Source organism: Neovison vison, chromosome 13 (assembly GCF_020171115.1).
Source record: "Neovison vison isolate M4711 chromosome 13, ASM_NN_V1, whole genome shotgun sequence".
In the NCBI taxonomy this organism is placed as follows: Eukaryota; Metazoa; Chordata; class Mammalia; order Carnivora; family Mustelidae; genus Neogale; species Neogale vison.
In genome coordinates this window covers 72288170-72313507 of record NC_058103.1, presented here as the reverse complement: position 1 = coordinate 72313507, position 25338 = coordinate 72288170, and the positions used below count along the sequence as shown (strand labels likewise).

The 25338-nt window shown below is 50.9% G+C and overlaps 1 protein-coding gene across 5 annotated transcripts; it reads left to right on the top strand.

Moving 5' to 3' along the window:
• The first annotated feature begins 12549 nt into the window (after positions 1-12549).
• NFATC4 (nuclear factor of activated T cells 4) lies at positions 12550-24952 on the top strand. 5 transcript variants are annotated; one of them, XR_006381659.1, is made up of 12 exons: positions 13000-13392; positions 14509-15604; positions 17162-17324; positions 17910-18109; positions 18421-18593; positions 19034-19174; positions 20188-20243; positions 20549-20675; positions 20870-21451; positions 22186-22311; positions 23534-23701; positions 24737-24952. XR_006381659.1 is itself a non-coding variant. In XM_044230767.1 (11 exons), exons 2-11 carry the CDS (start codon positions 13293-13295, stop codon positions 22251-22253), a joined length of 2706 nt encoding a protein of 901 aa, XP_044086702.1. In that variant the 5' UTR covers positions 12550-12669; positions 13264-13292; the 3' UTR covers positions 22254-22560. The 5 variants fall into 5 exon arrangements, 3 of the variants coding, with proteins under 3 accessions (XP_044086702.1, XP_044086704.1, XP_044086703.1); XM_044230767.1 differs by lacking the exons at positions 23534-23701; positions 24737-24952 and adding an exon at positions 12550-12669 and having other exon boundaries at positions 13264-13392; positions 22186-22560; XR_006381658.1 differs by lacking the exon at positions 24737-24952 and having other exon boundaries at positions 23534-23760.
• Positions 24953-25338: the final 386 nt, after the last annotated feature.

The window sequence follows — 25338 nt, the reverse complement described above, 5'->3', positions numbered from 1 at the left end:
TTCTTTCCCCAGGTCTGTATACCTTGCTCAAGGATCGCTCCTGGGGCGCTAATTCCCTCGAGTTTCCTGGCTGTGTTTGCATTCAGAATGGGCAAAGAGACTGGGAGGGAGCAAGCTCCCATTGTGTGGAAAAATGACCTGTGATGGTTAATTTTATGTGTCAACTTGGAGGGTATTTTTGGATGAGATTAACATTTAAATTAGTGAACTTCCGGGTAAGGCAGCCTTCATTAATAGGGGTAGAGGTCATCTAATCAGCTGAAAGAATTATCCAGCGGAAGACGTTCAGACTCCACCTGTACCATCAGTGCTCTTGGATCTCCCATCTGCCTGCCTTTGGCCTGGAGTTAGGATCTCAGCTCTCCCCGATTTTAAGCCTGCAGGCTCACCCTGCAGATTTTGGACTTGGCAGCCTCCATATTTGTGTGAACAACTTCTTTGTAATACATCTCCAAAATATATGTTTGGGGACACCTGGGTGGCTCAGTCGTTAAGCATATGCCTTGGACTCAGGTCATGATGAGGTCCTGAGATCGAGCCCCGCATCAGGCTCCCTGCTCAGCAGGAAGCCTGCTTCTCCCTCTCCCACTCCCCCTGCTTGTGTTCCTTCTCTCGCTGGATTTTTCTCTGTCAAATAAGTTTAAAAAATAATGATAATAAATAAAACATACACACACACACACACACCTTATTGGCTCTGTTTCTCTAGAGAACCCTGACTCATACAGCTGTGAAGCAGAATGTAGGTCAAGGAGCAGACTTGGGGATCCTAGCCATGCAAGGTGAGTGTGGCCTCATGCACAGGGCACATGGGGCACCACAACTGTGGCTGAACCCAGAGATGGGATGAGCACACCACAGGCATCTGCTAGAATGATGAACAAGGTGAAGACAGCCTGTGGGGTTTGCCGGCAAAGAGGACTTTGGTAACCTTTGTGAGGGAAAGTTTTGTCTCACTTTGAGTGAGTGAAGTGTGTAGGATCTGAAGAAGTAGAAGCAGAGAGCAGAGATTACTCTTGAGAGTTTGGTAGTAAAGGAAGGAAAAGAGGAACAGATGTTAGATGAAGCAAGAAGAAGGATCAAGGGATTCTTTTTTTTAAAGGGGGATCACTTGGGGCAGTGGAGCGGAAGGGGGAGTGGCAGTGTAGAAGGAAGAGTCACAGGCCTAAGGGAGGGAGTAAGGACCCTAAATAGTGGCTAAGGGTGGGTTTCAGGGGCACCTGTAGAAGGAATAGGCTTGCACAAAAATAAGGATATAATTTTATAAAAATTTAAAAAAAGGGGAGGTAATAGGTGAAGATACTACATTGTGCTAAAGAGATAGGAAGAAGGGACGCCTGGGTGGCTCAGTTGGTTAAGCAGCTGCCTTTGGCTCAGGTCGTGATCCCGGCATCCTGGGATTGAGTCCTACATCAGGCTCCTTGCTCAGCAGGAAGCCTGCTTCTCCCTCTGCCTCTGCCTGCCACTCTGTCTGCTTCTGCTCACTCTCTCTGACAAAAAAAAAAAAAAAAAAAAAAAAGGTTTAAATTAAAAAAAAAAAGAGAGAGAGATAGGAAGGAAAGTAGTTTCCATCGGCTCAGACAAGTAGGGAGGAGAGATCTAGTGTAGAGCAGTGGGAAGAACACAGATCTGGAGTCAGACTGGTAGACCTGGGCAGGGATTTAAGCCCCACCATTTCAGAGTTGTTTGTCTTTGGGAAAACTCCTTAATCTGTGTCAGTGTTCTTATGTATTAAATGGGGAAACTAGTATTTGCGTAAGGTCAACAGGTGGATAGAAGTATATGATGCATATATTACTGTACCTGATGTATAATGGGTGGTCAAGGATAATTATTATTAAATAAAGCAATTTTCTAAAAAAAAAAAAAAGCAATTTTCTGAATGGGAAAGATTAAGTGGGACTTGGGCATGGATCAACTCCTATGAAAAGTGAGAAATAAAGACAATTGGATTTTTTCAATTCTAGGTTTTACATTTGGTTAATAGATTTTATTTCTTTGCTGAAAATTTTGCATCTTGTGATTTGTTTTCTCAAACTTGTTGATTGTAGTTATTTCAAAATCCATGTCTTATAATTCTAATAATTGGTTCATCTGTGGGTCTGTTTCTATGGAGTATTTTTTTTTTCCTGCTTGGTTTTCAGCCATTTAATGATTTCTTCTGGTATGCCTGGCAATTTTTGATTGAATGACAGATATTTTGTATGAAAAATCATAGAGATGTTTGTGTCTCTGGATAATACTAGGTTTCTTCAGAGATAATTCTTCTATTTCTAGTAGGCAATTAGAATAGAAGAATATCACTTTCCTCCAGGATGGGGTCAAGCTGATTTGAAGCTGCATTTCAGTCTTAGTCTGGGCTCTTCTGTTTCTGAATTGTCTTTTGTGCCAATTATCAATTAACTCTCTGCTCTGAACCTACCCTCTGCTTCCTGCTTTGCAATATTGGAGCTGGATTCTCTATTTCTCTTTTGCCAGCTGGCACAAAGTAAAGCATTGTCAGTAGAGGGTGCTGGAGGAACACTGGAGGAGGAGGAGTTCTCTTCCTAGTTCTGGTGTTCTTTGGCCAGGCCCCAGTGGCATGTACAACTCGTTCAGTGCTGACTCCTGCAGAACAAGGCAATCAGCAGTGCCCAAGGACCAACAGCTTCACCTGGCACCTCCTTGGGTGGCTTCCCAGTGAATTGCAGCGGATGAAGCACCTTCCCCTAAATGACGGGACCGGTTTGCAGTGAGTTCTGAGGGGCAGCATCTCAGCATCTCAGTGATGCCTCTGCCCCCCCTAGTGAGTCACAGTTCTCTTAAGTTCTCTAGGTTAGGTCTGGATGTCAGCCCTGGGAGTTTGGGGCAGGGTGGGTGGTCTTCCCAGACATTCTTTCCAGCTTTAGAGGTAGTGGCTCTTTCTTGTATCTGTTACCCCTGTCTTCTTTAGAATTTCTTTTCTTCTTTCTAGCCAACCTCTCAGTACTCTAATACCCTATTAGAGATGAAATTTTATATTAAATTTCCCTGGTTCAAATTCTTGTGTGATTTATAGAACCCTACTGATACAACTTTTGTCTGAGGGTATAAGTTCTCCAGGGGCCCTAACTGAAATCCTGGGGTGTTAACCAGGGTCTTCCTTCTTGACAGGTCTTGAACTCCAGTTTTTGTTTTCTCAGTACCGTAAGACTGCTGAAATTTTTTCCTCAGACTCTTACCTAATATTTGAGGACTGTTATTTTTTTTTTAAAGATTTTATTTATTTATTTGACAGAGAGAAATCACAAGTAGATGGAGAGGCAGGCAGAGAGAGAGAGAGGGAAGCAGGCTTCCTGCTGAGCAGAGAGCCCGATGCGGGACTCGATCCCAGGACCCCGAGATCATGACCTGAGCCGAAGGCAGCGGCTTAACCCACTGAGCCACCCAGGCGCCCCTGAGGACTGTTATTTTTTTTTAAGATTTTATTTATTTATCTGACAGAGAGTAAGAGATCATAAGTAGGTAGAGCAGCAGGCAGAGATAGAGGGGGAAGCAGGCTCCCCACTGAGCGGGATCCCAGGACCTTGAGATCATGACCTGAGCCAAAGGTGGAGGCTTAACACACTGAGCCACTCCGGCACCCTTAGGGACCATTATTCTGTCCACCACATCTTGTTTCTCATGAACCATCTATTCCGGTATTGAATAAACAATACCTTGTATTAGTCACAAGACAATTGGCTGTACCATATACAATATGAATCAAGCTTCTTTGCAGCACAGCAAACATTGAGAGAGAGAGAGAAAGAGCGCGCGAGAACGCACAAGTCACTAAGTATTTGTCTTAGGTCAAAGTACAAAGAGCACTTAACCTCAATATGTTCTCTCCGTGATGGTGATTTAAATGATTGCTCAATAAGCCTTTCCACTAATCTATAGGTAGGACTGTATGCAGAGAGTATGCAGGACATATGGACTTGGATATGGAGTAAAGATTGAGCAAAAGGAAACGAGACTCCTTCCATATTCTAGCAAAGCAAGCTAGATGAGATTCTAAGGGACCAGGTAGCAGTTCCTATAGAATAAGTTAAAAATGGTGAGGGATGTGGAATTTTAGGGTTTGATTTTTCTTCCAATAGTATTGGATAGCTAAAGCTAGAAGAATAAAAATCTTAGAACACAGAATATCAATCTGCAAGTGCAGAAGAAAATATGGCACAGTTGCGAGCATCTTTCTCTGTAGATGTCAGATAGAAACTGAATGCTGAAACTGATCTCGCACGTTGTTGAATTGCAGATAAATTTGCAACCCAATCAAGACTCTGCAGTGATTGGGGTGTCAGTCAGTCAAGGGTCCAACTCTTGATCTCTGCTCATATCTTGATCTCACGGTTGTGAGTTGGAGCCCCACGTTGGGTGTAGAGATTACTTAAAAATAAAAAAATTAGGGGCGTCTGCATGGCTCAGTTGGTTGAGCAACTGCCTCTGGCTCGGGTCATGATCCTGGAGTCCCCGGGGGTTGAGTCCCACATTGGGGATCTGCTCAGTAGGGAGTCGGCTTCTCCCTCTGAACTCTCTCCTCTCATGCATTCTCTCTCTCTCTCTTCCTAATAAATAAATAAGATCTTCAGAAAAAAAAATTTTAGGGCGCCTGGGTGGCTCAGTGGATTAAGCCGCTGCCTTCGGCTCAGGTCGTGATCTCGGGGTCCTAGGATCGAGTCCCGCATCGGGCTCTCTGCTCAGCAGGGAGGCTGCTTCCTCCTCTCTCTCTCTCTCTCTCTGCCTACTTGTGATCTCTCTCTGTCAAATAAATAAATAAAATCTTTAAAAAAAAATTTAAAAAACCCCACAAATATGGACATAAAAAAAGAACTAGTTATTTTGGGAAAACCCAGTCCCATAGTCTTCTTTGAAATGTTTTTTCATTGTGTCCCTCTTGCAGAAGGGAGTGTGCTTTACCATTTTGTACCCCATATCTCACTTCCTTTCCTGTGATCAGGATGACCCAGAGGGTGAGAAACAATAACATGTTAAAGTAAATGAAAAGAATATGCAGAAGGAGCTGCAGGAAATTTCTAAGGGAAATTCTATGTGATCATGAAATTTAATGTGTGTTATCATGAATTTATTAAAAATGGCAGAACATAATTTTATTAAAAAAACTTTTTATGGTAACAAGAGTTTTGCATTTATTTACTTATTTATTTAGTCTCCAAGACTTGATTGATTGATTGATTTTTGTGAGTAAAGCGAAAGAAGTTTATTAAGTGAGGATATAGAAAAAGCTCTCAAGAGTGAGGTGTTTTTTTTTTTTAAGATTTTATTTATTTATTCAACAGAGAGATAGAGAGCACAAGTAGGCACAGCAGCAGGCAGAGGCAGAGGGAGAAGCATGCTCTGCTGAGCAGGGAGCCCAATGAGGGGCTCAATCTCAGGACCCTGAGATCATGACTCCAGCCACTGAAGGCAGCTGTTTAACCCACTGAGCCACCCAGGCACCCCAGCATATACCATTTGAAATATCTCTATGGTTTTGCCTTTTGCATGATAATTCAGGAGAAGTGTAGGTCTTGCTGAGACCTGAGAGAATAGTGTCCCTGGTTACAGAGCGAGGACTCTTGCTTTAGACAACATCATGGACTGAATCCCTAAAATAGGAGAGCCATAAATCTCATAAAACTGTTTCTTCTTGGCTATAAAATAAACTTGATTTGTTCTGTATAATACATAATGAGGATAATTATGTAGTAAGTCAAGAAAATACCCTGTATTAGAGGAGAGAGACTATATATGTAATTGGAATTTATGGATAATCCCTAAATCCCATTTCTCTAGTTTGCAGAGGCTGCTAATTGGCTCCCAGAGTCTTTCTCCCCATTTTCCTTAATAATAGAACATGACATTTTTAGCTAGATGTATGTCCACTTGGAATAAACAAGTTTCCCAGCCCCCCTTACAGCTATGTGTGGTCATATGACTAAATTCTGGCCAAATGGAGGTAAATAAAAATGGTGCGGGGTAAGGAGAGGGTGTGTATTTCTCTGCGCTTCTTTGTTCTTCTTGGTTTAGATATGGTCATGATGGCTGGACCTTGAGCTGGATCCTTTATGGGTCTTCCATGAAGTGGAATGCTAGGAATGGTGGAACAGCAAAGTAGAAGGAGCTTGGAAGCCAGAGAGTTGTGGAGCTGTCATATATGTAGTGCTTTTATATGAGTTCCTACATGTAGAGCTTTTATATGAGAGAAAAATAAAACTTCTATCTTGCTTAGCTGCTAATAGGTCAGGTTTTTATATATACACAGGAAACCCAATTCTAATGGATGCACCTAGTTATTTAAATATCATCTCTTACTGACTCTTTAATTGGTCAACTATCTTCTACGAATCTCTGTATCCCAGAGCCTAGCACGTTAACAGATGTTGATAAAGGCTCCCATCTATCTGCTCCACAATGCCTGGTGGGGGACTTGAAGGCTGGAAGCTAGAATCATCACATGCATAGCAGTTGATGTTGATGGTTGGCTGAGACTATAGCTAGGACAATTGGCTGTACCACATACATGTGACTTCTCCATCTGAATCGAGCTTCTTTGCAACATGGCAAGCATTGAGAGAGAGAGAGAGAGAGAGAAAGTACAAGCAAGCCATCAAGTTCCAGACATATCCTTTTTATGACCTAGTCTTGAAAGTTCTTGTCTGCCATTGGTCAAGGCAGTTACAAGCTCCTGGTCAGAATCAAGGGGGAGAACATAGACCTCTCATCTCTGGGTGGAAGGACTAGGAGTTACACTGTAAGAAGGGCATGTTGAATGGGAAAAACACATAAATCTCCGGAAAATAAAGTCTGTCACATTCTGCCTGTTGGTCATAGCAATTCACATCCTTCTCCTAGTCATCCCTCCCCTTAAAATCTTAAAGTCTAATCCATCATGGCACCAAGCTCAGGTGGAGAGGCCCAGATCTCATCACCTAACTCCTGGACCTCAAGCTTGAGAAAACACTGTAACAAATCACCCCAAAACTTAGTAGCTCCTTCCAGGTATATATTATCTAATTGGGAGATAATATGTAAACATGTGAAAAGTTATATACTAAGAGAAGGATTTAATAATAAGGAATGCAACAGTTTTTTTCTAACTATTTATATATCTGTTGCTTTGTGTAAAGAAAAATTTCAAAATTAAAATTGATAGCCTTAAAAAGGAATGGTGACATACTGATACCTACAGCATGGGCGAACCTTGAAAACATTATTATAAGTGTAAGAAGACAGGCACAAAAGTTGTATGTTTATATGAAATGTCCAGGGACATCTGGGTGGCTCAGTTAAGCATCTGACTTCAGTTCAGGTCATGATCCTAGGGTCCTGGGGTCAAGGCCTGCATCAGGCTCCTAGCTCAGTGGGGGAATCTGCTTCTCCCTCTGCTTATGGTCTCTTTCTCTCTCTGACAAATAAATAAATAAAATCTTAAAAAATAAATGTCCAGAATAGGCAAATCTATGGAGACAGAAAGTTGATTAGTGGTTTCCAGCAGTTAAGGAACAGGAGAATGGAGAATGATTACTAATCATCCTTTTTGGGGTGATGAAAATATCCTGAATTAGATATATATGGTGAGGGTTGTTCAACATTGTGAATTTACTAAAATCTACTGAGTTGTATGCCTTCAAGGATGAATTTTATAGTATATGGGTTATATCTTGAAAACATTTAAAATTATTACTAATTTTTTTTAAGATTTTATTTTTATTTATTTGAGAGATAGAAAGCACACGCAGTAGGGCGGAGAAGTAGAGGAAAAGGAGGCTCCCTTCCTGGCCTCCCATCCACAGGCTCCCTGCGGAGCAAGGAGCCATCATGACCTAAGCTTGAGGCAGAGGCTTAACCAACAGATCCACACAGGCTCCCCAACACTTAAAATTATTAAAAAGTTTACTTCGGGGGTGCCTGGGTGACTCAGTCGTTAAGCATCTGCCTTCAGCTCAGGTCATGATCCCAGGTTCCTGGGATGGAGCCCCGTATCCCATTGCATTGGGCTTCCTGCTCAGCGGGAAGCCTGCTTCTCTCTCTCCCACTCCCCCTGCTTGTGTTCTCCCTCTTGGCATCTCTCTCTCTGTCAAATAAATAAATAAATAAATAAATAAATAAATATATATTTTTTAAGATTTTATTTTATTTATTTGAGAGAGAGAGACAGTGAGAGAGAGCATGAGCGAGGAGAAGGTCAGAGGGAGAAGCAGACTCCCCATGGAGCTGGGAGCCCGATGTGGGACTCGATCCCGGGACTCCAGGATCACTCCCTGAGCCAGAGGCAGTCGTTTAACCAACTGCGCCACCCAGGCGTCCCAAATAAATATATTTTTTAAAAGTTTCCTTTGATCAACCATTGAGTGAGATAGATGAATAAATCTGACTCTATTGTCTATATGGGAAGGTCAGTTTTTACAAAATCATTGACAAATTTACAAAAATTAAGATCTGGAAAATAAATTGTAATGTTATAATATATTCCTATGACAAACCAATATGTAAATGTGTTTCTCCTTTTTATTTATAAAATATACATATATAATTACAATTAACCCATTCTTTTTTTCCTTTCTTTCTTTTTTTTTTTTTTAAAGATTTTATTTATTTATTTGACAGAGAGAGATCACAAGTAGGCAGAGAGGCAGGCAGAGAGAGAGAGAGAGGGAAGCAGGCTCCCTGCTGAGCAGAGAGCCCGATGCGGGACTCGATCCCAGGACCCTGAGATCATGACCTGAGCCGAAGGCAGTGACTTAATCCACTGAGCCACCCAGGCGCCCCTCTTTTTTTCCTTTCTTGTACTGTAACACACATATATGTATATATACATATATACGTGTGTGTGATATATATGCATGTGTGTTAGATATATACATATATATGCATTACTGACATATAGTACTGACATTACTATGAACAAATTAGGTCAATGAAAGAAAATTTGTACTCTCTATATTCTTTTCTGGTCATGATTATGTTTCAGATTATGACTAATACTGAAAATAATTTTTTAAACGATTTTATTTATTTATTTGACAGATCACAAGTAGGCAGAGAGGCAGGCGGGGCAGGGGGGAAGCAGGCTCCCTGCTGAGCAGGGAGCCTGATGCAGGACTCAATCCCAGGACCCCGGGACCAGGACCCAAGCTGAAGCAGAGGCTCAACCCACTGAGACACCCAGGCACCCCTGAAAATAATTTTTTGTTACAGAAGAGATGGGTTTTAAAAATGATATATAAACTTCAGTTGTCAAATGTGTGAGGTTGACATTAGATGCTGTTATTGCGAGTCTAAGTCAGAAAAAGAATCAGGGTCTAAATTGGGATGGCAATGAAGGGAATAGAAAGGAAGTAGATAGATACTGCATGAATAAAACTGATACTTTTCTACAGTTACAGGGGCAAAGAGGCAGATGTCAAGTAAGAAATATATTTCCAGCTTGGTAATAACTGGCAATTCTTGGGGGCTTGGTTTGTAAGTATAGGTGCCCCATGCCTAGAACTGCCTCAGAACATAGAGGTGCTTCAGTACATATTTTTTGTCTGAATGAATGAATGATCTTGTACAGGACACATCCTATTCGCCTCATGCACTCTCCATCCATCTTTTTACTCTAGCTGTTACCTTGGCAACCAACTGCTTGCAGGTGTCACCTGACAATATCTGCTCCCAACTACAGCTCCTATCTTTGCCTTTCCCCAGGGACTCCTTTGCTGAAGCCTTGTGCGGCATCTACCATTCCTGACACTTGTGTAAATCTTGAAGAGTGAGGGAATTAACACTCAAGGGGCACCTTTTGGCCACTGGGGGTAAGAGTGAGTGGATAAATATACCTGTCTCTTTATATAAATATTTTTAAAAAATTTTAAAAATCATTTATTTGAGAGAGTGAAAGAGAAAGGAGGAGTAGGGGGAGGGGCAGAGGGAGAGGGGAAAGCAGACTCCCCGAGGAGCAGGGAGCCTGATGCCTGTGACAGCAATGAGAAGACAAGACGATGACAACGACAATGTGGGGCTCAATCAGGGGACCCCAGGATCATGACCTGAGGCGAAGGCAGATACTTAACTGACTGAACCACCCAGGCGCCCCTCCTATGTCTCTTGAATCACAGTCTATATGGTTCTACAGAAGGTTCCAGCTGGACAATGTTCCAGTTTTCCAGACAGCAACCAACTCAGTATCACATCCTTGGGCCTGCCTTCCTAGCTTTCCTCTTCCTATGCCCCACCAGGCTTGTCTCTGGGGATTGTTTTCCACAATAAACTGCCCACATGTCACTCTTGTCTCAGGCTCACCTTTCTGGGGGTGCCCAGGCCAAGACTGATTCTTATGTAAAATGTGGCATGGAGGAGTTAGCACTGGTAAAAGACCCACAGACCTAGCTGTTCACTAACCTCCCTTGAAGAGATGGACACTTTTATTACCATTTTGAGATGCACGTGTACTGACAAGAAAAGATATCCAAGCCATTTGTTAACGGAAAAAAACAAAATAAAAAATAGGTCAAGAAAAAATGCCTGTAGCAAGGGTCTCATGTTCCTGAAAAGAGCAAGTGTGTGTACATATATGCTAATAAATGTATACAAAATGTTGACTACCACGGTTTGCTATATAGTTTTATATGGCTTGAATCGTTTACAAGGAAAATGTATCTGTGTAATTATAAAAAAAAGAAAAACCCAATATTGTCCATCTCCAAGGCCATTGAATCAAGCTAGTGGAAGTGCAGAGCCAAAAGTAAAGCGCTCCACCAGCACAAGGTGACACAGCCGAGCTGTGATCAGGTTTGCCCGCTAGGGGGCAGCGGAGCGAGAACAAAGGTTAAGCAGGCGAGAAACCTGGGACCCGAAGGGAGGGCGGCTGGGTCTTTGTGGTCGCTGGGGAGCAGAAGTGTAGGGCAACCTAAACCTACAAATACCCGCTCTTCTACAGGCAGGACATTGCAGAAGTCATAAATTCCGTCCCTCTGCCGCACCCCAGACGGATCGAGGATTTTCAGACTCCAGGGGACACCCCCCTCCACTTCCCCGTTGAAAAGTTTGGCTCTCTGAGCAGTCTTCAGGCTCGTTCTTACCACTTGGGCACTCAACAACTCTCCCCTCTGTTCCCTGCCCTCCCCCTGAAACCCGCAGAGGGGAAATTGAGTCACTGGGCGGCGAGGCCCGAGTCGCCGGGGGAATGTGCGCCGACGCCAGCCCTCTGGGCCTTCCAGATGCTTGGAGGAGGGGAGAGTTCTCCAGGAAAATATACAAAGCGGGGTGAGAGGAGGAGGTGGCTGGCTGGGCAGGAGCTGAGCCAGACACATGGAGAAACGCTGCCCAGGATCAAAGGAAATATGACATTTGAAAAGAATGTGCGCGTCTGCTTGTGCAGCGGAGGGGGGCGTGTGGGTGGCGTGTGGGGAAGCAGGGGCTGGATTGGGGTCTCTACCCTTGCCCGTCCAGCCTCCGCTTCCCTCCTCCCTCTGCACACCCCTCCCCCGCCTTAGGGGGAGGATTGTCGCGGGTCTCAGGGTGTTCCTCGCTCTCCCTCCCCGTGGGTCTCTCCTTCCTTTATTTCCGAGATGAAGCTGGAAGGGAAATGTAACCTGAGGAGACCAACCAAAGGGGGGGGGGAGAAAGAAAAATCAAACCAAGCCGCCTCCCCGCTCTGCCTCGGAACATTCTTCTCTCCCCGCCGGCCGGCCTCTTATCCCCGCCCCTCCAGCGTCGCGGTCCTGGGCTCGGAGCCGGAGCCGCTCCGCACGTCACTGGGGTCCCCGGGGGCTGGGGGGGTCCCCAGGGCGGGCCAGCAGGAGGACGCGAGGACGGGAGGGAAGGGAGGGGAGCAGCCTCTGCCGCTGCGGAGCTCTGGCCCGCCGAGCCAGCCCTCCCCTCTTCCCTTCTGCCCCGCAGAGCCTGTTTCTCATTAGAGTAACGGGCGCGGTCCCCGCCCGGCTCCCGAGTGTTTGTAAACGTCTGACCCGAGGGCTCTAACTTAACCCTTTAGGTGCGGGGTTGGGGCGCCTCAGGGGGCGCAGCCCAGAGCTGGAAGGATACAGGTTAAAGGTCGCTGCGGCCTGTTAAAGAGGTTTGAAGTACACCTTCAGTGTTGGTCGGGGGTGGGGGATGGTACCTCTCACACCCCGGTCCGCCTTTCGAGTCAAGAATCTCCATTCTAATTCCCTCTTACCCCAACAGGCCCCACCTGCCTGCCCTTCCTGGTACTCCAGCCCGAGTCTTCCTTCCTCCCCCCGCCCAGGTGACAGGTGTCCAACCCTGGGGCCCACAAGGTCGTCGGGCTTCGGGCTCCTAGAAAACCTGGCTAGGATTTGTCAGGCTAGTCGGAGCGGGATGCTATCGGATCAGAGAGTCATTCCAGACTACGGTTCTGGGAGGAGGGGGGAGCCGACTTCCCGGGGAGGCTAATTAATGGCCCCTCTGGGTGGCTGGGACTCGGGCAGCGGTAAAGCCCGGCCTGGATCACCGCCCAATCAGGGGCTATGGACCTTTGAACAGTTCCCCCAAACGCCTAAACGTTCTTCACCTTTGAGGGTTTGGGAGAGACGGTGCCTGAGAGGGCTGACTCGGCAGGGCTTCCAGAAGGCCCAGGCAGGGCAGCTTCAAGGGAACGATGACCTTTTCCTTTTCAGAGCAGCCTGTAGCTACTCCGAACCCCAGAGCCTCCTGGGCCTCAAGGTTTGGAGGGAAAGGGGAGGAGAGGTGTCCTTCCTTGAGAGTAGCTGACCGCACAACTCTTCAGAACTTAGGAAAGGATCTCCGTGGGCTCTCCACACTATAGGCCCAGGATGTAGCCGCCCTAAGGCGCTCGGACCCGGAGCCCTCAACTTAGACTAAGTTGGGGGTGTGTGTGTGGTGGTAGTGCTCCCTGCGGGGTATGATTGTCATGAGTGAGGGCCAATAAGCTTTAGTAAGGTCGCACCACGCTTGAAGGACAGTTTTCCAATTCAGTTTTGTTCTTTTTTTTTTTGAGGGGGAGGGACTGGAGAGAGGACAGAGGGAGGGAGGGTGGGGGAGGACGAGGGGCGCGTGGTTTTCTCATCTCATCCCTGGAGGAGGAGCTGGAGCATCCCGGGCAGCCAATCAGGGACAGGCTGGGGGGGGGCGCTTTGAAGAAGTTTGGGGGAAAAAAGTTTGGAAAAGTTTCTATAATAACGAGGGGGCGTCCGGAGGGAGGAGGCAGCGGCGGAGGAGGGGGCGTCTCAAAGAAGGGGAGGGAGGGAGCCACGGGTGAGGATACGGCAGCCTCCTGAGCTCCCCCCTCCCACCCAGACCGGGACCTGGGGGCTCTGGCCGGCTTCATGGGGGCCGCAAGCTGCGAGGATGAGGAGCTGGAATTTAAGCTGGTGTTCGGGGAGGAAAAGGAGACCCCCCCGCTGGGCGCGGGGGGGTCGGGGGAAGGTTAGTGCGGGGCTGGGAAGGGGTCTCGGGGTCAGTGAGGGAAAGGGCCCGGAGATCCCGAGTATGGGAATTTTAGGGCGGGGAGCCTGGGGTGGAGGATGAGGGGCTTAGAGGTGGCGGGGAGTCGCGGGGCACGGGGGTCTGCGGAGGTGAGGCTGGGGGCCCGGCACCACTTTCTCCTTTTTAGGTCGTGACTGGGGTGGGGGTGGGGGTGCCGTTGGCTGCGCGCCGCCTCTCGGCTGGGCCGTCTGTCACTGGGATGGGGGGCGGGCGGGAAGAGCGGCCCCGGGAGTCCCGGGCGCCGCCAGGGGAAGGGGAATGGGGTAGAGGAGGGTCTCTGGAGCGTGTGGCTGGCTGACCCGGCCCTGGGCCCGCGGACCCGACGCCGGGGGCTGGGGGAGCTCTCGGGCCCCGCCAGGGCGCTCCTCCCCCTCCCCCGCCGGCTGCAATGAGAGGCAGATGGCGGGGACTGAGCCGGGGGCGGCGGCCGCCGCTCTCACGGAATCGGCGCTGCCCGCGCTCCCCTCCCCGGAGCCGGGCCCGGGGCCCGCACGCAGCATCCCCTTCGCTGCACCCCCGCCCACAGATGGGGGGAGTGAAGGAGGAGCCACCTCCCCTTGTCGCCACAGCCCCGGCGCCCCTCCACCCCTTGGCCACCGTTGCGATGGCAACTGGGGCTCCTGCCAGCACCGTTTCGGGGTTTGGGAACCGCTGCTAATTGGGTTCATGTGTGAGTCGCCCCCAGCCCAGCCCAGCGCCTCCCTAAACACGCCTCCAGGCCCAGCTCCAGCCCCTCTCCAGTCGCCTCCCTCACCTTAAGACCCGCCCCGTCTGGTACCCCAGGTCCCAGGGCCAGGGGCTCAAGAGTGTCAGGTTCTCCGAAAAGGCCTGGGACGTCTGGATCTATGTACTTCACCTTCTGAGGTCCAACTTTGCTTTTGTCTTTGTGGCTCTTAAGGGCATCTCAGGGATCCCCCCGCTTATGCTGAGGAGGGGGTGGCATACAGGATTTGGAGGGCTGGCGGCTCAAGGAACCCAGACATCTCACCTGCTTCTCTTTGTCCCCATCTCCTGTGGCATCCCTCTCTCTGTCCCCCTCCCTTCCCATTTTGACAGAACTGGACACAGAGGACGCCCCGCCATGCTGCCGTCTGGCCCTGGGGGAGCCCCCTCCCTATGGCGCTGCCCCTATTGGCATTCCCCGGCCTCCACCCCCTCGGCCTGGCATGCATTCGCCACCACCCCGCCCAGCCCCCTCACCTGGCACTTGGGAGAGCCAGCCCGCCCGGTCAGTGAGGCTGGGGGGCCCGGGAGGGGCTTCCGGGGGGACTGGGGGAGGTCGTGTTCTTGAATGCCCCAGCATCCGCATCACTTCCATCTCTCCCACCCCTGATCCACCGGCCACGCTGGAGGACAACCCCGATGCCTGGGGGGACAGCTCCCCCAGGGATTACCCACCACCAGAAGGCTTTGGGGGCTACCGAGAGACGGGGGGCCAGGGCGGGGGTCCCTTCTTCAGCCCCAGCCCTGGCAGCAGCAGCCTGTCCTCGTGGAGCTTCTTCTCCGACGCTTCAGATGAGGCAGCCCTGTACGCAGCCTGCGATGAGGTGGAGTCCGAGCTGAATGAGGCAGCCTCGCGCTTTGGCCTGGGCTCCCCCTTGCCCTCGCCCCGGGCCTCCCCCAGGCCATGGACCCCCGACGATCCCTGGAACCTGTATGGTCCAAGCCCTGGAGGCCGGGGGCCAGAGGATAGCTGGCTACTCCTCAGCGCTCCTGGGCCCACCCCAGCCTCCCCACGGCCGGCCTCTCCATGTGGCAAGCGGCGCTATTCCAGCTCGGGAACCCCATCTTCGGCCTCCCCAGCTCTGTCCCGCCGCGGCAGCCTGGGGGAGGAGGGCCCCGAGCCACCTCCGCCACCACCATTGCCTCTGGCCCGGGACCCTGGCTCCCCTGGCCCTTTTGACTACGTGGGAGCCCCGCCGGCGGAAAGCATCCCGCAGAAGACCCGGCGGACTTCCAGCGAGCAGGCGGTGGCCCTGCCTCGGTCTGAGGAGCCTGCCCCATGCAATGGGAAGCTGCAGTCAGGGGCTGAGGAGACTGCGGCGCCCCCCGGGGGGCCTCGAAAGGAGGTGGCCGGCATGGACTATCTGGCAGTGCCTTCCCCCCTGGCTTGGTCCAAGGCCCGGATTGGGGGACACAGCCCCATCTTCAGGTGAGGATTGTGGCTAGCTCCACCTGTGTCTCCAGCCATCCCACGGAGGGAGCAGAAGGTCAAGGAATGGGTTAGAAGGATGGTCCTGGTTCTGTGCCCTTGGCATTTCAAAAGAGAATCTTCGACCTTACTCAATTTTGGGGAGAATTAAACTAAGCCAAACCAAACCCAAACCCCACCCCCTCCAAACATAATTTGCAAAAGGACAATCCCTCCCTGTGGACCAATAAGGAAAAACCTCCCTACCTCCCAGGAGGACCACTTAGGTAAAGAAGGAGTGCCTGGCCTCTAACACGTCCCCTGCCCCCAGCTCTGCATTGGGCCAGAGCCTGGCTGGATTTAAGCCCTGGGCTGGGTAGCAGGAAGTCTCTCTTCTCTCACTTAATTTCTAGGGCCATGACTTACTGATTAAAAGCGTAGCTGCTAATTTGAATAAAACAGCTTGCAAGTCAAAGAATTCCTATGAAAACAAGCAGTGCTTAGAGTTCTTCCTCCCCTTTCACTCTCAAAGAACCCTGCCTGCTTCAATCATCCTGAATCTTGGGATGTCTCATTGAGCTGGCTCCATCCAGAAAAGTTTCCTGGGGAAAGAAATCTTAACGTCTGTTGCCTTGGACTTCTGTAGAGCAGGGTTGTATGGGGCTGTGGCGGGCACTGTAGGGTGACTTAATGGCATCCGTGGCCTCTATCTGCTAGGTACTAGTGGCACCCTGTTCCCTAGTTGGCTCTACTCAAAGTGTCTCCAGACATTGCCAGCCACCACCTGGAGGATATCTTCCCGCTCAATACAGGAAAATTGCCCATCTGTAACCCCTGGCTTTCTGGAACTGAGCTGTCCAGGTGCTTGAAACAGTCCTGGCTTCTGGCAGTCACTGTCTTGCTTGGCCTGCTGGATTCTACTCCCTGGGGCCTCAATTTCTTTATTTGAAAAACAAAGGGTGAACCTCTGAGGACTTTTCTGGTCCGAAGTGGTCTTTCTTTCTTTCTTTTTTTTTAAAGATAGATTGATTTATTTATTTATTTATTTATATGACAGATAGAGATCACAAGTAGGCAGAGAGGCAGGCAGACAGAGAGAGGGAGAAACAGGCTTCCTGCTGATCAGAGAGCCCCATGCGGGGCTAGATCCCAGTACCCTGGGATCATGACCTGAGCCGAAGGCAGAGGCTTTAACCCACCTAGCCACCCAGGTGCCCCTTGAAGTGGTATTTCTTTACTTAACTCTTCCTGTCCAGGTCTGGGGATTAGGATTAGGTCTAGGTTGACCACTGTATCCTGGTGAATGAACCCTCGCCACCCCAAAGCCTGTGCTCAGAGCCGGAAAGAAAGGAGTCTCAGGCCTGGTGCCATCTTCCACACCCTCATCTCAAGGCGTTCTGAGAGGGTTGTCTCCTATCTCCCCCTGCTTTTGGGCTTTCCAACTGTTTTATTTCTACTGTGATTTCCTTTCTCCCACACCCAACACCCCCTCCTCCCTCACATCGCAGGGGGCTGGGCCTAGTGCTTCCCTGACGGGTCTGAGGCTACAGATGGTCAGTGCTCTTCTCTCCTCTCCAGGACCTCTGCCCTACCCCCGCTGGACTGGCCGCTGCCCAGCCAGTATGAGCAGCTGGAGCTGAGGATCGAGGTGCAGCCCAGAGCCCACCACCGGGCCCACTATGAGACTGAGGGCAGTCGAGGAGCTGTCAAAGCTGCCCCTGGTGGTCACCCTGTAGTCAAGGTAAGGGGCAGAGGGCAGGCCTGATAGACTTCCTCTCCTCCAGTCCCAGATCCCTGCAGATGGGCTCCAGCTGTGCCGACCCATGGCACTGCCCTTTCCCACACTCCCTCTGCAATGACCCTGGAGGCAGCTTGGGGGAGGGGCAGGAGTTAGAGGAGGAAGGGTGCACTTCAAGGACCCGGATATACTTTCTACTTCTCTGTCCCTCCACCCCCGCTCCACTCTTCCCATGGGACACCAGTCTCATGTCTACTCTGGAAAATGGTGGCGTGCCAGATGTGGGGGATGGGGTGAGGCTGAGGCCAAAGTTCACTGGGAGTTAGGTTGTCTCTTGAGTTGGGCCAGTCTCTCTTGGAAGATTTTCCCCTTTGCCCAACCCAGTTTGGGCCTTATTCCAAGAATAGCACTGTGAACTCCAGGCCACGTTTTCTCCACAGCTGATGCCCAATTCCCCCTGGGAGTCCCTTCCAGGATATCCTTTATCTTTCACCATCCTCATCCCCAGGGTCAACTGAAAACCCAGGGATGGATGAAGGATGAGACAGTGGGGATTTCAACTGGGTGGCTGCTCTCTCCTTCTGCCAGCTCCTGGGCTACAGTGAGAAGCCACTGACCCTACAGATGTTCATTGGCACTGCAGATGAACGGAACCTACGGCCTCATGCCTTCTATCAGGTGCACCGTATCACGGGCAAGATGGTGGCCACAGCTAGCTATGAAGCTGTCGTCAGTGGTACCAAAGTGTTGGAGATGACCCTGCTTCCTGAGAACAACATGGCAGCCAAGTAGGTCCCCGTTTCACTTCCCCTCAGTCTTCAGACTTTAGGACTGACCTTTTCCATGAGGTCTTCCTCTTCCCAGAAGAGCTAGACATCACCCCTAGGAGAGGTTTCAGGCTTCTCACGATCTAGAAGAGGACTTTGGGGGTTAAGGGCACCTTGGAGAGACCACCTTTGATTAGAAAATCACCCCCTCCCAGGCTCCCAGAGGAAATCATTCAGGGATTTGGATGAAGGGTGGGGGTTTCCTTCTTGTGGGGTCATCACTGTTCACCTGGGCTGGTGGGGGGGACTTGCCTTCCATTCTCTGCCTTCAGCATTGACTGTGCTGGAATCCTGAAGCTCCGGAATTCAGACATCGAACTACGGAAGGGGGAGACGGACATCGGGCGCAAGAACACGCGAGTGCGGCTCGTATTCCGGGTGCACGTGCCCCAGGGCAGTGGGAAGGTCATCTCAGTGCAGACAGCATCAGTGCCCATTGAGTGCTGTGAGCAAAGAGGCCCTGTGCCAGCTCTGTGTCTCCTGCCGCTCCCTCTCTGTATGTCTGTCTGGCTTCCCATCTCTTCTGCATCGTGTCCTGTGTCCTGTCTGTCCCAGGTAGCCCTGAAAAGGACTCAGCACTTATTTCTTTTATGGAGGGGGTGGGGCAGTGTTCTCAGACTGTCTGGCCTGGCCTAGAGTATCCCTGTGTTGCTCTGTCCTTGTCTGGGTAACTTTCTGTCCTTTGGTGACCTTGTTCATCTCTCTCTCTGCCCAGGCTCCTTACCTGGTCTGTATGACCCCAGGGATACCGTTGGTTTACTGTGTGTCTGCTGCTGAGGAGGACTCCTCCGGGGTCCTGTGGCAGTGATTCCAAGGAGGGTGGGGGCAAGGAGGCCGTCCTCTTGGGTGCAGCCCCGCCAGCTTCTCTCCTGCCCTGCTCTGCAGCCCAGCGCTCAGCCCAGGAGCTGCCCCAGGTAGAGGCCTACAGCCCCAGTGCCTGCTCCGTGAGAGGAGGAGAGGAACTAGTGCTCACTGGCTCCAACTTCCTGCCAGACTCCAAGGTGGTGTTCATCGAGAGGGGCCCTGGTGAGCATCCACGGGAGCGGGGGGCAGGCAGGAAGAGTTTGGAACCGGCGGATGAATGATCTCGGGTGCTATCACTCAACTAGCAAGTTGAGCCTCCGTTTCCCTCTCCGTAAACGGGAACAGTTACATTGCCCTCCCTACTGTCCTGTCTGCTTCCCGAGGGGAGATCGGTGTGACAGCAATCTCAAATGCTCAAAGGAGGTGGGGGTGGTCCCTGGCTGGCTCAGTTAGCAGAGCATGAGACTCTTGGTGTCGGGGTTGTGAATTCTAGCCCCATATTGGGAGTGGAGATTACTTAAAAATAAAATCTAAAAAAATAAAATAAAATGCTCAAGATGATGAACAAATGTAGGAAATCCACATTCATTTTATTAAAGAGGAGTCAGCTTTGATATCATTTACTCCCACGTGGATAGGCTATAGAGGAGAAGGGGAGAAGGGATTTAGACCATCACAGCTCCTGAAACCCCCTGAGTTATGGGCTTGGTAGCACAACTGTGACTGCAAAGCTTGTGAGGGGCCTCAGGTCAGCTGCAGGGCTGGAGAAGGGGAGACCAAGGGGTCCAGGTAAAACCACCACCTCCCCTAACCCTGCCTATCGAGATCCCCAGCTCCTACACTCAAATTTAGCACCCTGAGACCATGTCAAAGCAGGTGCAGAGGTTCTGAGTCTTGAGATTGGGTCTCATTGACTTCCTGCAAGCGAGGACCCTTTCCTACCCTTGAACTTCCTCCCAATACTATGATGGGAGGGGATGTTTGGAGCTGGATGGGAGGGTTCATGCCTCTGACATGAACTCTGTCTGATTCCTGGGCTGGCCCTGCCATTTCTCTTGGTTTCAGTTTGCTGCCTCTTCCATCCAATTGAATAAACGCTCAGTGGGCTCTTCTCTGAGCCAGGCCCCATAGGGGACTTCTGAGTCTGACCTCAGCTGTAGCAGAAGGGGAAATGGCATGGGGCAGGGTACAGGGCCCCTGGAGTTGGGCTGGAGCTCTCTGTTCCTCCTGCACAGATGGAAAGCTGCAGTGGGAGGAGGAGGCCACAGTGAACCGGCTGCAGAGCAACGAGGTACCAGTGTCACTCGGGCACGTGCCCTGGGCGGGTGGTGGGAGAGGTCAGGAAATTCACAGCTCTGTCTCTTCCCCATGGAATGGAGTCCAGAAGCTACCTTTTCTTTTCTGGAGGAGGCGGTCTGCCTGCCATGGAAGCAGGTTCATCTCTAGGGAATGAACTTTGCTGTGAAGCAAATGAACAAACCAGGAGGTGGAGCTTGGGTCCCTGGGAGGGATGGGCTGAGTCTAAATCCCTGAGGGCTAATAAATAAATAAATAAATCCCCGAGGGCTGACTGCCTCATCCTGTGCTCTTCTCCAGGTGACGCTGACCCTGACTGTCCCTGAGTACAGCAACAAGCGGGTGTCCCGGCCAGTCCAGGTCTACTTTTATGTCTCCAATGGGCGGAGAAAGCGCAGTCCTACCCAGACTTTCAAGTTTCTGCCTGGTACGCTCGAGGACAGCCCATGGTGGGGGTGTGGGGATACGGGGAGCGGGGGTGGGGCAGAGGGCTGCAGTGCCCCCATGGTTGGGGGCCAAGGGTGGCTGAAGCCTGGAGATGGAGAGGTGGCTGGAGGCTGTGCGGTGGGGAGACAGCCCGCCCTCTCACCAGCGTGTTCTCCTGCTGTCCCTTCTGCCCAGTGATCTTCAAGGAGGAGCCCTTACCGGACTCATCTCTCCGTGGCTTCCCTTCAGCACCTGGCCCCCCCTTTGGCACTGACATGGACTTCTCACCACCCAGGCCCCCTTACCCTTCCTATCCCCACGAAGACCCTGCTTATGAAACTCCTTACCTGTCAGAAGGCTTCAGCTATGGCACACCCCCTCTGTACCCCCAGACGGGGCCCCCACCATCCTACAGACCTGGCCTGCGGATGTTCCCTGAGACCGGGGGTGCCACAGGTTGTGCCCGCCCCCCTCCAGTCTCCTTCCTTCCCCGGCCCTTCCCTAGTGACCCCTATGGAGGACGGGGCTCCCCATTTCCCTTGGGGCTGCCATTCCCTCCTCCAGCCCCCTTTCGGCCTCCACTGCCTTCATCCCCACCGCTTGAAGGCCCCTTCCCTCCCCAGAGTGGCATTCCCCCCACACCAAACGAGGGATACAATGAGGTAGGGCCGAGCTATGGCCCTGGGGAGGGGGCTCCGGAGCAGGAGAAATCCAGGGGTGGCTACGGCAGCGGCTTCCGAGACAGTGTCCCTATCCAGGGTATCACGCTGGAGGAAGGTGGGTGTGCGCCTGGGGGCTGTGAGTGTGAGTGTGTGTAAGAGGTTGCTCTGCATGTTTGCTGAGGGCTGGAGTTTGGCTTCTGTGACTGGGCATCCTTGGTCCCTTGGGGCCAGTCAGAGGATCTCAGGAGGCACATGCTTGGTGCATGGGGCCACCTGAATCCAGTTCCACTTAGTTCCAATGGGTGCATGGAGTACCGGCCCCGGCCCTTCTGCCTTGGCTCTCTGCCCCAGATCAGTCTCGGGGCTAGAAGCACTTTAAAAGTCATGCAGCCTAGCTCCCTCCATCTGCGGACTCAGGCACTGTATTTCAGAGAGGGGTAGGGGCTCTCAGAGGTCCCGCCGGAGCATATTGCCTCAGCTTTCCCCTCCACATGGTGACTGTGGTCAGGGTTGGTGGTGACAAGCCTTGGTATTTTGCATCTCCTTCCTCCCACTGGCTACCCTCACCCGCAGCACTGCTGACTGCACTTGCCCTGACATTGCAGGCCAAGCCAGCAGGACAGGGCTGGGATGGGGGCCTGGGAGCCCACATGGATGGAACTGAGCGAGATTGGATTGGGACCAGGTATCCAGACACATTGGGGAAACTGAGGCCCAGTGGAAGAGAAGCCAGTGGAGGAGGAGCCTAGAGGCATCGTAGACTGAGGCCTGCCTGGAATGGATTGGGGGTCTCTGGAGAAGGAGGGGACTAGTTCCTAGCCCAGTCTTTCAACTGCCCCTCCTTTACAGTGAGTGAAATCATTGGCCGAGACCTGAGTGGCTTCCCTGCACCTCCCGGAGAAGAGCCTCCTGCCTGAAGCTTCGCCTGGCAAACCCCAGCCCTGCCCAGCCTCGCCCACTTTCCCTTCATCCCGGGTTGGTGGTTTCAGAAGCTTGGGCCGACCTGGCTCCTCTTTCTCCAGCTTGATATGCTTCCTCTCCCCTGCCCCTCGCTGAGGTGTGGCCCTTGGGCCTGGTGCTGCCTTGGAGGGCTAAGATGGGAGTGGGGCCCGAGGCCAGGAGTGAGGACAGACTGGAGTGAAGGCTGTGTCTCGTTGTGTACAAGCCACGGTGCTGGGAGGCTGGGGACAAATTGATGGATAATAAACTGCTCACTGACTAGTGCTTCAGGCTCCAGAAGTCTTTAGAGAAAGATGGGGCAGCTTACTCTAGCCCTGGTCCAACGAGGCTTATAGGTTGTATCCCAAAGAGTTTCTCAGTGGAGGGGTGCTGGGGAAGGTTTGGAGGGACTCCAGAGGCTCTCCAGCTAGGGTGAGGTAGGGGGCCAGGGCTGGAAGAGGCCTCTCCTCCATGGGAATTCAGATTCTTTGGGAGCTTTGGGATGGGGTCCAGGCACGTGTGTTTTCAAGTTCCTTTCTCTTGCTGCTGCTCAGATCATTCTGATTCATAGTCAAGGTTACAAAACAGTAGACTAGTCCCTTTCCCCCATTTATAAAGGAGGAATCTTGACTCAGAGAGGGGAAAGGGGCTTGCCTAAGGTTAGACAGCTAATCAACTAGCAGGTTGAAAACACTCCTGGGCTTCCTGCTCCCAGCCCCTCTTCAGATACCCTCACCCATGGGGCTCAAGCCCCACCGAAGGCTTATCTCCCTAGAGTAGGGTTGGGGATGAGGGAGGGCTGGCATGGATCCATCTACACTGGATTCTCCCACCGCTGGGGACCGTGAAGACGTTCTGGAAAGATCTGTGATTAGGAGGTGGACTAGGAAGCCAAATAGCTCCCTAATGTTTCTGACCACCACTCGCCATGGTTCAGGGTATTGTATGACCTTCTGGCCTACCTTGAGGGTATACCCACTTGTCACCACTGACAGGCCAGGCTTGGAAATCTGGCTTACCCCAGTTCACAGGCCCTGGGACCAACCAGTGGGCTGGGGAGACTCAAACCTTGTCTGCCCTGCTCACTTGGAGCCTGGTAAACAGTAGGCACCGAGTACTACCAGGCTGAGTTGGTGAGGACTGGCTGCAGGGGGCCATACTCAAAAGATATTCAGGGAATTAGTACTTGAGGAATATGCTGCATCTAAGGCTGCTGGGGCCTCTCTATGCCCAGGGGGTCAAATACCTATTTTTTCAGGGGCAGGTGTGACAGAAGCTGGATTGGAGGATTGGAAAACCAGGGTGATACCTTCTTCCCACCCCCTTCCATCTGGGTTGCTGCACTGAAATCAATTTCCTTTGTCTTCATGAATACAAATATCTGTGAACCAAACGGACATCAAATGATCAGCTCACTGGGCTTTGGGTACTTTTTATTTTATTTTATTATTTTTATTTATTTATTTTTTTTTAAAGATTTTTTTCTTTATTTATCTGACAGAGATCACAAGTAGGCAGAGAGGCAGGCAGAGAGAGAGGAGGAAGCAGGCTCCCTGCAGAGCAGAGAGCCTGATGAGGGGCTCGATCCCAGGACCCTGGGATCATGACCCGAGCCGAAGGCAGAGGCTTAACCCACTGAGCCACCCAGGCGCCCCTATTATTTTTATTTTTTTAAGGTTTTATTCATTTATTTGACAGACAGAGATCACAAGTAGGCAGAGAGGCAGGCAGAGAGAGAGAGGGGGAGGCAGGCTCCCCGCAGAGCAGAGAGCCCGATGTGGGGCTCAATCCCAGGATCCCGGGATCATGACCCAAGCCGAAGGTAGAGGCTTTAACCCACTGAGCCACCCAGGTGCCCCCGCCCTACCCCCCCCCCGTAAATATTTCTTGTACAGATAGTATGTCAGGTCTTGAGGGCGGAGGTAGGCAGCGAATAATTTTAAGACGGGGTATAAAAGGAGCAGAGATCAGGAACACGTCATCCAGCTGTGGGTTTAAGGGGTTAATTTCAGGATGATGAAATTAAGGGATGGGCAGGTTAGGCCAAGCTAGCAGAATGGGCCCAATCCTGGAGGAAGGAGGACTAACAGGTTGAAGGCTTGGCATTCCTGGAGGAGCGGAGAGGTTCTGTCTGGTGGGGGTGCGGTGCAGGCTAAGTTCTGGAAATGGGGGACTCTGAAGGACTGGGGAAGTGAGCAGGGGCTGGATTTTGAGGGGCCTTGTAGCCATGCCAGGGAATTTAGAGTTATCCAAGGATGGTGGGAGAATTCCCTCTAGAGAGCAGGCCTTAAGCTGGGAGGGATCCAATAGATCGGCCATGAGTCTTCCTGCGAGGGCTGGCTGACATCCACCCCCCTGTGACTTGCTGTGCTAGGCCTGTTCTGCCCTCTGGGCCCACACTTTATAGGCTTAATGCCTTTTCCTATTGGAATCCTGACCTCAAGGTCATTGTTCTTCCCAGGATCCCTACAGGCATCTAGGTCCCTGAGGTTGGATTTGAGAGAGAGAGAGAGAGAAGGAGGCCAGATCTTCAGCTGGTGCCGGAAAAGACTTTCTTGGCCATGATTTCTCAAAGTGTGGTCTGAGATTTCTTGCATTTGAATCACTGGGGAGAGTTTGTTTTGTTTTTTAAAGATTTTATTTTATTTATTTTTTAAAATTTTATTTTTATTTATTTGGGAGAGAGAGAGAACATTCGTGAGAGAGCACAACAGGGGGATCAGCAGAGGGAGAGGAAGAAGAGGGAGATGACTACCCTGCCGGTAGTCCAATGCAGGGCTCTGATCCTAGGACCCTCAGATTACGACCCAAGCCCAAGGCCGACACTTTACTACTGTGCTACCCAGGAGCCCCTAAAGATTTTATTTTTAAGTAATCTCTACACCTAAGGTGGGGCTCAAACCCACAACCCCGAGATCAAGAGTTGCAAGCTATGACTGAGCCAACCAGGTGCCTCTGTTTTAGTTTTTAATGTAAATTGTTAGGCAACCCTTGACCTACTCAATTATAGTCTCTGGGGGCAGGACACAGGTATCTGCATTTTAAAAAAACATTTTATTTATA

Excerpts from the sequence above, each read along its gene's own strand:
- NFATC4 (XM_044230767.1), top strand. The coding sequence starts at position 13,293 with ATGGGGGCCGCAAGCTGCGAGGATGAGGAGCTGGAATTTAAGCTGGTG. Across the intron at positions 17,325-17,909 it reads GTGGTCACCCTGTAGTCAAG|CTCCTGGGCTACAGTGAGAA; the intron begins GTAAGGGGCAGA and ends TCCTTCTGCCAG. Across the intron at positions 18,110-18,420 it reads GAGAACAACATGGCAGCCAA|CATTGACTGTGCTGGAATCC; the intron begins GTAGGTCCCCGT and ends CTCTGCCTTCAG.